This window comes from Cicer arietinum, chromosome 2 (genome assembly GCF_000331145.2).
Source record: "Cicer arietinum cultivar CDC Frontier isolate Library 1 chromosome 2, Cicar.CDCFrontier_v2.0, whole genome shotgun sequence".
Lineage (NCBI taxonomy): Eukaryota > Viridiplantae > Streptophyta > Magnoliopsida > Fabales > Fabaceae > Cicer > Cicer arietinum.
Window position 1 is genome coordinate 40,843,624 of NC_021161.2, and position 16,121 is coordinate 40,859,744.

Below are 16,121 nucleotides of genomic sequence, written 5' to 3' on the forward strand. Positions count from 1 at the left end.
AAATTTTTTTTATATTATATACACAGAAAATATATATATATATATATATATATATATATATATATATATATATATATATATAAATATGAATGTAATACTAAAAAGAATAAAAAATAAAACATGAATCTAAAACTAAAAAGAATAAACTGGTCAAACATGAATGTTAAACTAAAAAGAATAAACAAATCAAACATGAATGTAAAACTACAAAAAAATAAACAAATCAAACTTGAAAGTAAAAAGTAAAACTGAAAAGAATAAATAGATCAAATATGAACATAAATTCAAGAAACCTAACTTACAATCTTAAGAATTCATAATACCTTAACCTATAAACTTACTTAAAACATTTACCTAAAGATTACTTAAAAATAATAAACATATCAAATAAACAAATCCATAAATAACTACGAATCTAAAGTTAATAAATCTAAATTTACATAAACTACAGATGAAAACACTATCAATTGAAAAAAATCTTCACGATAAATTACACAATTATACAAGAATCATAAACAAAAGTAGTATAATATTACTTCAAAATTATCAAATAACACATACTTGTGTCTATCTATGTAACTATGTTCAAATAAACTCAAAAGGTACATTAATAGAAAATACAAAGAAGTTAATAATCAACCTTAAAAACTTAAAAGATACATTAAGAAACCTTAAAAGAAACCCTAATAAACTAACCTTCTCTGAATGTTCAACAAAGAAAAGAAATATGAGCAACCTCTGTATTATTAGTACATAAACATATTGGAAATATGATGTCCCAAATGTTAGTGAAAAAAGATCAAACTCTAACACAAAAGAATAATATTCATTGAGGGGTTGGAAAATAAAGAACGATCTTTCAAGATAAACATTGAATAATTTTTTTTTTGAGATTAGAGGGTTAGGATTTGATAAAAGTTTCAGATGAAACTTAGGTTACAGATAGCTTTCAATGCATGTTTCATTTGCGGCTAGGGTGAAACAACGATGATGGTGAATACATCAACCAGTGTGAGGTTATGGCTATGTGTGAGCAACATAAACAAGAGTTTGAGAGAGAGTGATGCGGTTGAGTTTGGGAGTGAGAGATGAAAATGAGATAGACTAGGGTTTCAATTCAATAATTAAGATTTTTTTTACAAAAAATAAAATAAAAACTTGAGTTGAGTCGTGTGTATTGTGTGCTTGTGGTGTGCATGCCTACGACTTTGTATGTATACTATATAATATAATGATAATGAATTCGGTTGGGTTTGGGTATCGATGAGTCCAAATTAACCATTCGAACCCGACCATATAGACCCATCTAAACTCTTATTTTCACCCGCCCAACCCACCAATTCGAAGAAATTCGCTTGCAAGCTTAAATATCCAACTGGGTCGGTCGTGTTTGATTATGTTTTGCACCCGTACATGTTACTAGTTTAACATAAATGGAAATAATGGGAAATCATAAATCATTTGTAACTAAAAAATACATCATGTCCATATCCATAATTCAAAATATCACAGTCCCAAACTTTAAGTGATGTTTATACTTCAAAATATATCCAAAATATCATAATCCGCAAGTGATTCATGATGTTCAACACAACAACGGTAAACAATATCCTAGGTTTCCTTCAATGAAAGTGTTGGTTGACTATTTTGGTATAGTTTTAGGGACTTAGTAGCTTGATTGAGTAATCTTGTTTATGCGTTTGTTTGCATTATGGGTAGTTGCTGGTGTGTCAAAGGATCGTTTTAGTAATTTTATTTTGAGCATGTGATTATTTTATGGCTTAAATAGGTGCAAACAGTTGTTTTATGGATTAAGCAGCCCTCCTTATAGGCAACTTTTGCCTAATTCTTGGTTTAGTATATGAAGTAAGTTGTCCAATGGTTGCAGTTGGTGCAACAAAATATGTTGGTAAGGCTCATGTTAGTTTATACAAATAATCGAAAAATACTTAAAGTAGTATGAGAAGTTACAAAGAGAGTCAACACACATCTCTCTCAAGAATGACCTTGTCACCAATTCTCTCATCGTCTCCTAAAATCCCTAAAGTCGTTTATGCATGCTTATGTGTATTTTCTTTCAAATTTCAATTGTCAATTGTTGATATGAATATTTTGTTTGAAAGCATTAGATATTAATGTGGTGGAAAATCTATCATCGGGGAAACCCTTTTAATTTTTCAAATTGACTTTCAATAGTTTGTGGCTACCCACAATTTGGTTCATGATGGTATACCCTATCATGATTCATAAGGTTAAATAAGTTAGTTTTATCTTTAGTCTAACTTCTATGTGTATATTTGCAAGTTTTCAAATTTTCTTGTGTATCCTGAAAATACTTAGTTGTCTTACCACTCGTCTATCTCCTCTTGTACACTTTGCTTGATCATTTCCCTTTGATTGGCATCACACTTTTTAAGGTTTTTCATTTGATCCTCAAGGACCAAAATCATCTGATGAAAATTCATATTTTGTTTTATCAACATTTGATGTTCAATGACAAAACATTACTTATAAAAATTTGACTTACGCAATGCATATATCTATCTTCAACCTCATTGATAGTTGCAAATATGAAAGTGTATAGTCTGTCAACCAACTAATAACATTAAACAAACATAAAAGTATTATACTATGTAAAAACTTAATTATAAAAAGTTTTTCATGCATTAATATACATTAAATGTGACTGCTACTACTAACCTTTTTACGTAAAAATCACTCTACTTTAGTCCACATATAAATACATAGAAAGCACATTGTTGAGATATGATAAATTGTCAACAACCTATATCTATCTCACATTCAAGTAACATATCACAAATATAATGACAAACACAATCAATATAAATCTATAAAAAAAAATTATACAAATATGTCATCAAAATCACTTGTTTTACCTGCAAAATAGTTGCATAACCTGTAATATGTAGTTAGATATTATTATTTCTTTGATTATAATTGGTAGTAGTTGCACGAACAAGATTTTCATCTTAAAACTATTACACAACTATACCCTTGTTATATGTAGTAATAGAACACAAAAAATGCAAAAACAATTAATGTACATCCTACATAAATCTTCAGCATCATCATCATCATCATTATTAGGGATACAATTTTTCAAGTATCATTTTAACAATGATATATTCTCTCTTAAGCAAATATTCCACACGACTACCTATTATTTTCATTAAAGGACACATGTTAATATATAAACCCATAGAAAAACACACACCTAATAGTGTAAATTAAACAACTCTAATTCTTACACTAAATTCTGCATTAGCTTCGTCACACATACTAACTAATTCACGTAGCAAAACTCTATTAAATGTCATTGGCGTGTTTATGTTCACCAACCATTGAAATGGAGTCACTTGAAGACCACTCTTCTATATGTCATTCATTTTTTCATTGTTTCTAATCAATATTTTGATTTCAATTACATGCCTTATTCGTATTTGAAACTGAACTATTTCTTATGCATCAATTATACAAACTTAAAAAATCAATGTTGTTGACCAAAGAAAAAATTAAATCAAAGTGTACTTGCATTTTGGTTGTTTGACACATAATTTTATGTAATTTGTTTTGGTCGACCCATTGTCTATATTGTTCTTATATATTCTATATAAAATATATGTATCTACTAAAATAAATCATTTATGCATATTGATGATATTGATGATGATTAGCTTACTTTCTCAAATACATCACACTAAAGTAGGAAAACTTAATTAAGAGTAGATATACATGCTAAGAAAACTTTTTATATATCATACATATTAAAAAACTTGTTAAGATTCAAATATACATTAACATCCAAAGTAAGAAAAACGATAAATCAAAAAGTATATTATTAATCACATCAAATTTATATTATAAACGAATTAAATATGATTAGGAAGTATAAAAACATGATGTTTGTAGAAATTTCTTATTTCAACAACAACGTCTAAATCAAAACTCACGACAGTTTTGCGACGACAAATTACAAACCTAAATAAATAAAGTGATATTTCGGTGTTTAAACTCAAACCTACATGAGGTTTTGTGTTGAGTGCGAATGTGACGATGTCAAAGGGAGAGAGAAACAAAGGTGAGTTGTATTTTTTTTTTTGTAGTTGAATTTATTATTATTTTTTGAGTGACTCAATAAATAATGTCAAATGTTCATAGGATGGATGGACATTCTTGAGTGTCCATGAAACATTATTAACTCATATTTTATATTTTACCACAATATTATATCTTTTTTCGGGTCCAACCCGACCCAACCCGTTGAAAACTACTTATATTTGGTTCGAGTAATGGGTTCAATTATTTGAACTCGTCGATCCGACCTAGTTATTAGTTATAACTTTTTTTTGGGTTCAATTATTTGAACCCATCGGCCCTTCTTCTTCTTCTTCTTCTTCTTCTTTTTAAATTTTATATTTTGTTATAGTTTTACATAGTGAAGGTATGAACTGAAAGCTTATACTTATGATGAATTTAGTTTAAATTTTTTTACATTGTTAAATATAAATTTTTTGAGTTAAATACTATTTATGAGCAAAATTAAAGCTTATGCAATACTTATGATGAATTTGTATATTCTAGTGTCTACTGTATCATTTGAGTCGCCGTTTAGTACAGGAGGTTGAACCCTCGATTCATTTTGTAGTTCATTAAATGCCACTACTGTTGAAGTTTTGATTTGTCCCCAAAATTGGATCAAATCTCTTAAGAAAATTGATTTAGCAGCTGAGTTGGTTGAAGTACAAAAGATTGAGTCGAGTACGAATGTTTTATTTTAACTTTTAAATTGATTTCTCTTCATTTTTGTTTATTCTTTTAATCATTTGGTGTGCTAATGAGATTGTGTATTGTATTTAAAATTTTAGAGTTGTCTGAATTAGTTTCAAATGATGTTGGGGGTGACTGCTGCTGAGCTTAACACAATCACTACTACATCTTAAGGTACTTCTTATTGTTTTGTTTCATGCATATTTTACTTATTTATCATTTCTCCTTCTTTATCTCCTCACTTTTATTATTGATATTTGTTTTTGCAGATTCTCAATTGTTATCTTCCATACTTTGAGAAACTTGTTAAATGCTTGAACTTGAAGTTGATATTGCTTAGAATTGATAAATTTTCATATTTTATTAATTCACTATTGTTGAATTTATTTATGCATTTGAAGATTGTTGATTTTTTTTTTTTTTTTGTATAAGAGGTTATTGGCTTTTTTAGAGAAATGAATGATATAATTGAAATTTTATAGTTTTTGAGAATATTCAAATATTAAATATATTTTCATTCAATAAATTTTTCCGTAAAATAAAAAATAGGTTATTCTTAATGTTTAACCCGTCAACCCAACTCATTCTTGACCGAGTCGATTCAATTCGGATTAAATGAAAAAATATGAATTTAGAACTTAACTCAATCCAAATATAATCAATTGGATCGGGTATCGAATTTTGTTATAACCGACCCAACTCAACCCTCTAGAAACAATGATGCCAAAAAAGCAATTAGTCAAAATAAAAACTGGATTTGATTAACTAAATCTAGTTTGAAGAATAGAGTTTGAAAGACAAATACCACTAAAATTATAATCTACATAGTTTTGATTTCAATATTTATAACATTTAGCCAATCATCAACCAAGTCTTGGGCAAAACCTACAATAAATTATGAAAGATTTGATATGAAGATTGTAACATCAACATTTTTTTTTCGTCAAAATAAAATTCATATTGATCAATATAGTTAACGTTATAGCGAATTGATAAAATAAGAAAATGACAAAATCAATTCAAATTGAAATGAAGTAAAATACTGTATATTCTTTTAAAATAAAAATAATATATAAATTATTAATAAATTTTATTTAAAATTTAAACTAAAGTTACCAATTTTTAAATAATTATATTATTTTTATTTTGTTATATAGTCAGTCATACAAGGTTTTAGTGGTTGAAAATATCATTATCATTGCCATGAAGGCGAAGTTAGGCACCTTTTTGCATTTTCAACGCGGGAATAGTTGAAAAGATGGGATAAAAGGAAGAAATAGAAAAAGGCCAAAGGTGTAAAATTGATCTGTTGCAATTAGATTGATCCAATTTGTTATGCAATCTTACTATGCAAAATATATTCTAGAAGATGAAGTGTAGCATGTGACGTACCGGAGAAGATTAGGACTGGATAGACTTTCACGGTATGAGTGAATATTGTTAAGTTTAAGTTCTTCTCGAGTGTTCGAATTGGCTACCTTACAATTGTTGAGTTTTAGGTGATAAAATAATTAAATTAATAGTTGATATTATACCTACTTATAATTAGTCATTATAAATAAATAATATCAACAATTAATTTGACCATCAATAATTGTTATTGCATTTTGTTTTCTAAAATAAAGAAATTCTTCATTTTAAATAGATCTAATCTGTTTTTCTTTTCTTTTTTTTTTTTTTTTTGCGCTTGAGGTCTAATCCTAAAAAATTACTATTTAAGAATAATTTCACGGGGATATCTCTTTTTAAATAAAAGTTTCCGAAGACATTTCATAAGAAATTTCAAAAATGGGTGCAAAATGCGTATACTTTTTTAATTATATTGTAAATTAAAAACTAGAAAAACTAGTGAATGTAAGTTCCTGCATCAATACTCAATATTCAAGTACACAATTAGTAATTATATTGTAATTTATTGTGTGGTGACAATTATTCCCCCAAGCTATCTACTTGTATTGGTAGTGAAAATTAAGCTGACGGTCTTGTTCAACCTTCAAAATCAATTTTCAACAATTGCAGAAAAGAAATACTAATACTTGATACAATGAACTGATTTTTCTTACATAGAGGACTGCAGTCATTCGTGGGAAAATATTATAATTAGACAAATATTCGTAGACAAAAGTCATAGAAGTATCCTAAAAAATTAATCTCTGAAACTCAATCAAAAAGTGTAAAAAAAATACACGTCAGAAGAAACAAGAGAAAAACTACAATTTTAAAGCCAATCGGTGCTTCTGTTGATTCAAAATCATGAAAAGTAATCAGGTTTGTTGATCCAGTCAAAAGCTATACTCCAATTGAAAACTGAAAGTTTTTAATTTTGATGGAAAAAATACTTATAGCATTTCATTCATGTCGTTAAAAAGCTTTGAAATACCAAGCACATGTTTACAAAGTAAACTAATACATGTTATACAGAGAAAATAAAAATAAACCACATACAATCAATAGACATAATTATACCGAACACTCTCAATTTTTCCCACATGTGGTAGATTTCTCACTTTCTGTCTACTTTTATCTAACTTCCTGTAAACTTACAACTTCTGCAATTGGTTTTTTAAAAAGGCCTACACCAATAATTCGGTGAGCAAAATTTACTTCGAATACAGAAAAATCAATTAGTTACTTCTTAGCAAAGTTTATAATCATAGGATTTTGAGGGGTAATTTTGAAGCCTTGAAGAGCCTGCATTGCCATTGATGATTGCACATCATCTTCAAAATCTACGAAGGCGATACCTGGCTTTGCTTCAATCAAGCGCACTTCCTTAAAACCCGGGTATTGTTCAAAGAGCATTTCAAGCATCCTACCGGTAGTTTCGTAAGGCAAATTCTCTATGAACAAAATATTGTTAGGAGCAACTGCTTCTTGGGCACCAGACCCCGGACGGAATGAGGCCTGCAGATATAAGAATACATATCATGTGTTAGTTGCATGAAACAGTATATCAAGATAAGCACATGAAATTCAACATTACTATCATATCCACAGACTTAGAGTTAAATTGAAGAAATATTGACAAGAATCGCCATTCTTGTTTCTTTAATGCTCACGATGACTCAATTTATCAAAGAAGAGGGAGAAATCAGTTCACGATGCTTGCTATATCAGAACTTGTAAGCTCTTTACAATCTAGAGCAGAAGTTTTTACTGGAGAGAAAATCAGGCATTATAATCAACATAGATTAAAGGAACTTACTGTTGGGCCGCCATTACTTGCACCATGTGTTCCATTAGGCACGGAAGATTGTGGCGTTTCATGCCTCTTTTTCTCAGCTGAACAGGCAAAATAAAGTCAAACAAATAAAACAAAATGAGAAATCGCTTTCAAGTAAATAAAAGAACTACCATTGATTCTTAAAAGCAACATGATCAGAAAGTGACGATGGAAGGCATATTTAAACTATATAGTATATACATTTTAACAATTGACATCCAAAATTTGATGTTTTGACATTGCTTTCTTAAAAATGTTCACAATGAGCAACAGTACAACTAATTTATGAACACTGAGTAGCTAGACCAGTTCTCGAGCGAATATGAGGTGGATTTGTTTTTGGGGGGAGAGAAAATTGATGCATGAGACACATGCACATGCCAAATACTTAATTACAAGTACAACCATGATATATTGATTACTAGAGGGTTAACATCACATTAAACAGTAACCTAGTAACAGAATTTTTCAATCACGTTATCTTTAGCAAGATGTAATCCAATGATGATAGGTAAGATTGGTCACGGTTTATTTCACTGACCAGACTGAACCAAGCTAGATGGGTATCAGACAAAATGAACAGGACTGGTACATTGAACCAGTTTGATAACCAGTTCTTGGCTTACCATACCAGACCTAATTATAGGCTAGCTCAAAAAGCTTGGTCAGCTGCATTTAACAAAACTAGAGATGAGGTATAGCCGTAAGGGACAAAACTCTAAATATTTGTTACTCAATAAACCATGAGATAACATACCCCTCCTTCCTCCCCTCCCTCTGTCTAACATAGTCACACAGTTAGAGTATCTGTTGTGACTCGAGTATTAGTTTTGTACTATTATGCCTGTTTTATAATCTTATTGTGCCTGAAATGCGCCCTACGGCTTTGTTTGAGAGTTAGGAGGGGGAAAGGAAGATAGCTCCCACCTAGTCTTCGGGTTTATTTTATTTCATAGGACTAAAACCCCCCCAATATGGAGGAACTCAAAATGAATTGAGAGATGGCTTTGGAGTGTTTTGGAGGGGTTTTAAAACTTTTTCAAATCCTGTCACTTTTATAATACTCCCAAAATAAAGAAAACACCACTCATAGGCCTTCTCTTCTCCTCCCCTCCAAACACAAACTCCCAAACAAGGTGGGGGATTCCCCTCTTTTTCCTACCTTCCCCCCAAAGCTCTCCCCTCCTTTTCTCTCCCAACTCACAAATCCCAAACAAAGACTAAAGGAACGTTATAGCTTTCAAAACATTTTGAGGGTCATTTCTGGTTCTAATGACTAGTCTTGGAATGCTAAAATCTCATTATATATGACCGTTCAGTCATTGCAAACTGACATAACCACTTCAAAGGAACAAATGATAATGGTAATTTCGTCATGCAAGAGTCCAAAAACAGAATTCGAAAAAATAAGGAAGACTATAGTTTGAATTGAAAGAAAAACACAAATGACTATTATTCACCTTTCTCCTCTATTTTCTTTTTCTTCTCCCTTGGAACATAACTTCCCTCTTCTTTAGCAATACAATCTGACTTTGATTTTGCATATTGAATTCGCTGCACCATATTATTTATACAAAAAGCTTTTAGAAGCATATAATCATGAGATAATAGACTAAACAAAATACCAAGTAGCTTAAAGAACAAGAGATATTTCAATCTTATTCTTGAGAATGAACATACTGCCTATGGGACAATAGATATTTGGATCGAAGAATATTATAACATAATATTTAATTAAAAAATCTTGCTAAATAACATACTGCATACAGGACAATAGATGTTTGGACCAAAGAAAGTTGAAACATATATTTAAATAAGAATTGTTATAAGCAGCTATATTTGGCATGAACATAAAACCATGATGGAGAGAAATTACAAGATTCAAAATTAGTAAGTTGAGCAGGCAACAAGAGAAGGTTCCCAAAAAAGACATGAAACACGATAGATTTATGAACAAACTGTACAGAAATTAACAAGTATAGGCAGTATAACTTGAATACCATAGGTTTTTCATAAAATGGGAAGTTTTGCATCTGTCGCACTGCATTACTGGCAGACGTTACTTCACTAAAACAAACCCAAGCCTGTCCTCGAAGCTTGGGTGTCTTTAGAGCTACAATATCCAAAATCCTGCCATATTGAGAGAATAAGCAGTACAGAGATCTCTTCAACTCTGCCACAGAGACAGCAAAACAGAACATAAATCACAATGCTATATTATTTATATCATAGTATCAACATCAAAGTCATTTAATTTAATTTTGTTTAATAAAATAAAAAATAACCACAAGACCAGCAAAGAAGAAAATCCAATTACAATATCTGAAATGGAAAATCATGAGCAAAGACCAAACAAGTCCACTATGTATGGGGATCAAAGGTGAAGGGCCAGTTTAGATTGACTTATTTGAGCTTATCTATTGACATAAGCACTTGTGAGACTGTTTGGCAGAGCTTTTGACATGTCCATAAGTTTTTTTCAGCTTTTATTTGCATAATCTCTTTAGGATATCTTATGAAAACAACTTATAGTTTATATGAAAAACAATTTGACCTTATTTTACAGTTTGTTATAGAAATAATTTGTTCATACAAACAAAATAGGGCCAAGTCCACTATCATATGTCAAGACTAACATCATTTAATAAAAGTGCATAAAACGTTAATCTATATTTATCTCAATGACATTTCAAATAATGTTACATTAACGTAAAAAAATTTAAATGCAATATAAACTTCCAATCCAGTTAAGAATTTCATAATACAAATATCTAGTAAAAAGCTATTCAATGATATAACATCACCCAAGAATTACACCAGTATAATTTGATCCATACACATATATTAATTTGACTACATTGAAATTAACTTCAATGTTGTCGAACTCAGAAATGTCCAGTCCAATTAAAATAAATTTGACTACATATTAATCTAAAAATATCCAGCATATCATTATCATTTATCACAGCTCCTAACCCAAATCCAAAGCTATCCTAATTATAACCTAATTGAAGTTTTAAGGCAAAAAACTCAAGCTACCAAATTAAATAAGGAAGGGCTGCAACCTCGAAAAAAGCTTCAAAATCACAAAAAACAGTTGTAAATGTAAAATTGAAGTAAAAAAACTAAGCAAAGATGTGAATGTAAATGGTGTGAAAGCAAGTTACCTTCTTTCTTAACCTTCTCATTGAGATTCTTAACGTAAATGGTTTGATTTGGAGGTATGTCCCCTGAAAGCATCCTTTCTGATGGAAGAAGAAAGACCTGTTAGCGGTGTGAGCCCTAGCGTATATCACACCAATGTTCCAGACTTCGCTTTCGGGCTTTTTCATCCAAATTCAAAATTCATTGGGTGGGCTTGGCTCATTCTAATTAATTCCTTATAGTTCTACTATTAGCACCCACTGTTTTTACTAATACACTTCTCCGTGGATTAGTTTAATATCTTCATCATTTTATTTTTTTACAGGATTATTTTAATTATTTTGGAAATATCTCTGTCGGAACAGTATTTTTTTTTTTAGTAATAGTTCTCGAAGTTTAGAGCCATGTTTAGGGTTAATTTTTAGGACGGCAGTGATACATTTTTCAACGTATTATTTATTTATTTGATTGAATACGATTATTTTATAACTCTTTTTCTACGGAACACGTAGATAACAAACCATAACAATATCATATCTGTTCTATATTATAAACGGATAAAAATTATTTTAGTATTTAAAAAAAATAAGACATTGTCATTTTCACATCTGACTCAACAAAAATTTAAATTGATAATTATTATAATAATAAATTGTATTTTTTAATGACTTTTACGATAGTAAGTTGCATATTTCAAGAATTATTTTGATGATTTAATAATTAACTTGAGTTTTTTTATCGAGTTAGTGATTAAAATAACAATTTCATACTTTTAAGGTCTAAAATGGTAGTTTATCCTATTATAAATTATTTAGAATTTTGACTCATAAATTATAATTTCTTAATTATCATAAATTTAATAAATAATAATAATAATAATAATAATAATAATAATAATAATAATAATAATAATAAGTAGTTTACTAATACACCATCTATTATCTATTTATCTCTCATATTTTAATTATGATATGAAAAGGAGGAACAATTTATCACACAATTGAGTAGGTCTTAGCATATGGTCTCTTTATGGGTGCAAAAAAGTTACGACCCCTTCTTGAGGTGCATGTTGGTGAAGCCTACATACTCTTAACAATTGTTTATCATTCAAACTATTTATATTATATATTCAATATTAAGCCGTTTTTTCGATTATTACTACAAAGATATTTCTTTGTGTGACTGAGAGGTAGCGAGGTGGATCGATAGTATCGCAAAAGAAAAATAGACTTAGGTATACGATAGAGAGGTGGTGGGGTCACGTGACAACCAACCTTACCAAGTCCATTAATTTTGTAATGAACGGAACACAAAATCTTCTAATCACAACATTGGTTCAAGCAATAAATTTTCAAATTGGGTGAACTATTTGTAAGGAGACGAGGGAAAACAGAACCAATGATAAGATCAAACAACAATTACTCAGAAAATCTAACAAAGGACATTGAGAAACAACTTCAAAAGACTAACACCCACCAAATTCACCAATTTGATTGGCATCACAGGCAAATTTTTGGTTGCAGAAGTTATCAATCCACGAGATAGGAGACGTGCATGTACTTGTATGGTCGATCTGGACAAAATATGATGTGTTTGTGACAAATATCAAGCACTACATGTTACATGTTCACATGTCATAGCAGCTAACTCGCATTGTATTTTTAACTACTGTATGATTGTGTACAAGTTACGAATTGTATTCATTGTAGCTTAGGATCAATTTGTAGTTGTGCAAGACGAATGATATCACTACAAGAAATTCGGTACTTTGTGACGGCCAATAGTCCTCACAAAACTACAAAAACAACAACAAATCATCAGTTTGTGACGGAGTAGATCCTCACTAGTTCATCTTTTTTTAAAAAAAATTGGCAAAGAATTTGTGAGGGTCTAAACACTGACAAATTTGTGGGTGTCTAGGCTCTCACAAAGTCTGCCTGATATAAAATAAAATAAAAAATAGTTATTTGTAACAACTTTGTGGCAAGGTTTAAAAAAATTACATTTCTGACAATTAAAATCATCACACATAACCATTATTTTTTAAAAATGTAAAAAAAATTAGAATAGCAAAAACAATCTTGAAAAAAATCAAATTGAAAAAATTATTTCAAATACATAAACATAGTAGATAACATGGAGAGAATAATATAGTCTAGAGAAAGTAGTGAAAAACTAAAGAAAAAAATATTGAAAACAGATAGAAGTAATAAATGAAAGGAGAAAATGAGAAGTGAATTTTTAGAGAGAAGGTAGAGAAAAAGAAGTGAGAAATGAAAAAAGAAAAAAAAGAGAAGAATGAAGTGCGATATATATAGGAAATAAGAGGGTAACGACCGTCTAAGCAGCGACAAATTGTGGCGGCTAAATTTTGACAAATTTGTTTCGTAACCAAATTTGGGGCACTTAAGCCCTCACAAAACTCAACAAGATATTTTGTGTCAAAAAAACTCTCACAAAGTATCTATGGGACTTTTCAGCCCAGTAATACCAATAGATTTGGATTTTACAATTAATGAATTTTTTTCAGTAATTTGTGAGGATCTTTTGACAACCACAAAGCTTTTGAATTTGGCCACAAATTAGTGTTTCTTTTGTAGTTTATTAGCCTCTCTATTCAAGAGATTTAGCGTGCAACTATGAGAAAATGAAGTGTACAGTCAAATCAAAGGTCGTCCAAAATATAATAGTATTCGTATTGAAATAGATTTAAGAGAAAATGGTCAACTAAAAAAAAGTATGTTGTATTGGACCATAAAACATAAAGAAATAATTGTTCAGTATAAGAGATTAATTTATTTTTCCATTTTGTCACATTATATGTGTGAAATAAATGAAGATGACATAAAATATATTAATAATGATTAAGGTTATAATAATAAAAATTAGTGTTTATTGAAGGCCTAAAGTGAAATATAACAGGTCTCTTCATTTTTGCTAATACAACATGGAGCACATTATTTAAAATAAATTATCATATTTATTTCAAACTGGTTTTTATTGGAATAATTGAGATACACTTCTACAAACGTTGACACAATGCAAAAGTACTACTATGTTGCATAAAGTAGCTACCCTCACAACAACATTTAGTTCCTTGACACTTTCCACGATAGCCCATGTTTGAACATATCATGCAACACTGTAGACTACTACCTGGACACGCAGCATACTCGGAGCAAACAGGATTTGAATTAGTTAAATTAATTCTTCCTGCATCAACTAATCAAAATGTCATTAATTTCAATCACCATTACACATACTATCATCATAAATATATTTCACTAATTTCAAAATTGGTAACACCTAACTTTTAAATACTGCGGAAAACAACGATCTAAAATCCATGATGCAACAAGATTAAGATGCACAGTGTATCATTGTAAGTAATGAAGTTAATTTGTTACCTGAAGCCACGTCATAAGCAATGCACAAAATTGTAATTATAAAACAAAGAGAACGATTGATATTGGTGGCCATTATAATTTGAAAGCTTGCCTATAAAGCAAGTCTTTGCAATAGGCTATTTGAGATGGCTTGAGATGTTCATGGAAGGAATTAAACACTAAGAAATGAGTCAATTATGACAATATATTAAATATATTGATATTGAATAATTTTCATCACATATTTATTTTTTTTCTACAATAAATAAAAGAAATTTTTTCAAACATGTCTGAAAGGATTAAAGATTTAAAAACTGAGTAATATATTAAAATTATTTTGATTAAATTTGGAATAAAACATACAAAAAGTTAAATCAAATATAATGGTTAAAGAAATTACATATTAAATTCTTCATTGTAAAATTCAAAAAGTTGTAATGACATAAATATCAAATATGGTCATATTTTTTTGACTCACAATATAGTAATCTCAAATTATGATTTAGTAAATCATAATTATAAATTGATATGTATTGATATATAAAAAGAATAACTATTTTACTATCTATTTATCTATAATATCTATATCTAATAAAACTTATTCCATCAACAATATTTTATCCACATGGCACATCCACGTAGACCCTGCACCACATGCCTTCGTATAATAACAATAAATGCTCTAACACAAAATAATTAAATACTTTAATATTAATTCTTAAAATAATAATAATAATAATAATAATAATAATACCACCGTGTAATTAACATATTGTAGTGTATAACTTTCCGTTTGTTTGAGATTATGTCACAATTGTGATCAGATCTCTTTTATTTTTTTTTTAAATTTATAGATTAACAGCTTAAAAAACAAATACTTTATAAATAAAGTAAAATTTAAATAATCTGTTAGATCTAATTCAATTTGTAAATATTAAAATTGGTAAATTAAATATATATTTTGGATTCGAACTGATTTAGTCTTTTATTTAATTTTATTATAAAAATTTAAAAATATAAAGAAAGAAAATATAATTTATTTAAAGATTTGAATTATAAGTTTGATGAAATTTTGCATTATATTGAAGATAATAATTAATTTTATGAGTTTTGTTTAAAATTTTTAATTAATATTTATAAAAAAAGTATAACATTGTTAATATTTTAAAATATAAAAGATTAAATTGTGAAGAATTAAATATTTTTAATTTAAAAGACATAAAGTTTAAGAAAATTAAAACATTAAACGAGGGAAAATGGGTAAATCATGACAATGTAAAATGAAAGCTTTGAAAATAATTCATGTAAATTGCATTGAAAGGAAACTGCGTGAATTCAAAGGTCGACAAAAAAATAAATGGCCGAAATATTAAAGTTTTACAAAAACTTTAAAAGAATTTAAAGACGGTTGACGACAAACCTAGTAGTATCTTTCAAGTGTGAATAGAGTTGGTCCAAGGCCAAAGATAGTACAGTTAGAGTTTTAGACTTTCAAAAAATAATTAATTTGTTATATATATTTAAGCCTAAAAATATAAAAAAAAAATTAAGTATAAAAAAAAGGATACAACCACTGACTT

At 28.9% G+C, this 16,121-nt stretch overlaps 1 protein-coding gene across 1 annotated transcript; it reads right to left on the reverse strand.

Moving 5' to 3' along the window:
• Nucleotides 1-7,146: 7,146 nt before the first annotated feature.
• LOC101505397 (U2 small nuclear ribonucleoprotein B'' 2) lies at nucleotides 7,147-11,337 on the reverse strand. Its single transcript, XM_004490625.4, has 5 exons — nucleotides 11,179-11,337; nucleotides 10,012-10,184; nucleotides 9,472-9,565; nucleotides 7,994-8,070; nucleotides 7,147-7,692 (listed from the first exon to the last, which is right to left on the reverse strand). Exons 1-5 carry the CDS (start codon nucleotides 11,249-11,251, stop codon nucleotides 7,417-7,419), a joined length of 693 nt encoding a protein of 230 aa, XP_004490682.1. The 5' UTR covers nucleotides 11,252-11,337; the 3' UTR covers nucleotides 7,147-7,416.
• Nucleotides 11,338-16,121: the final 4,784 nt, after the last annotated feature.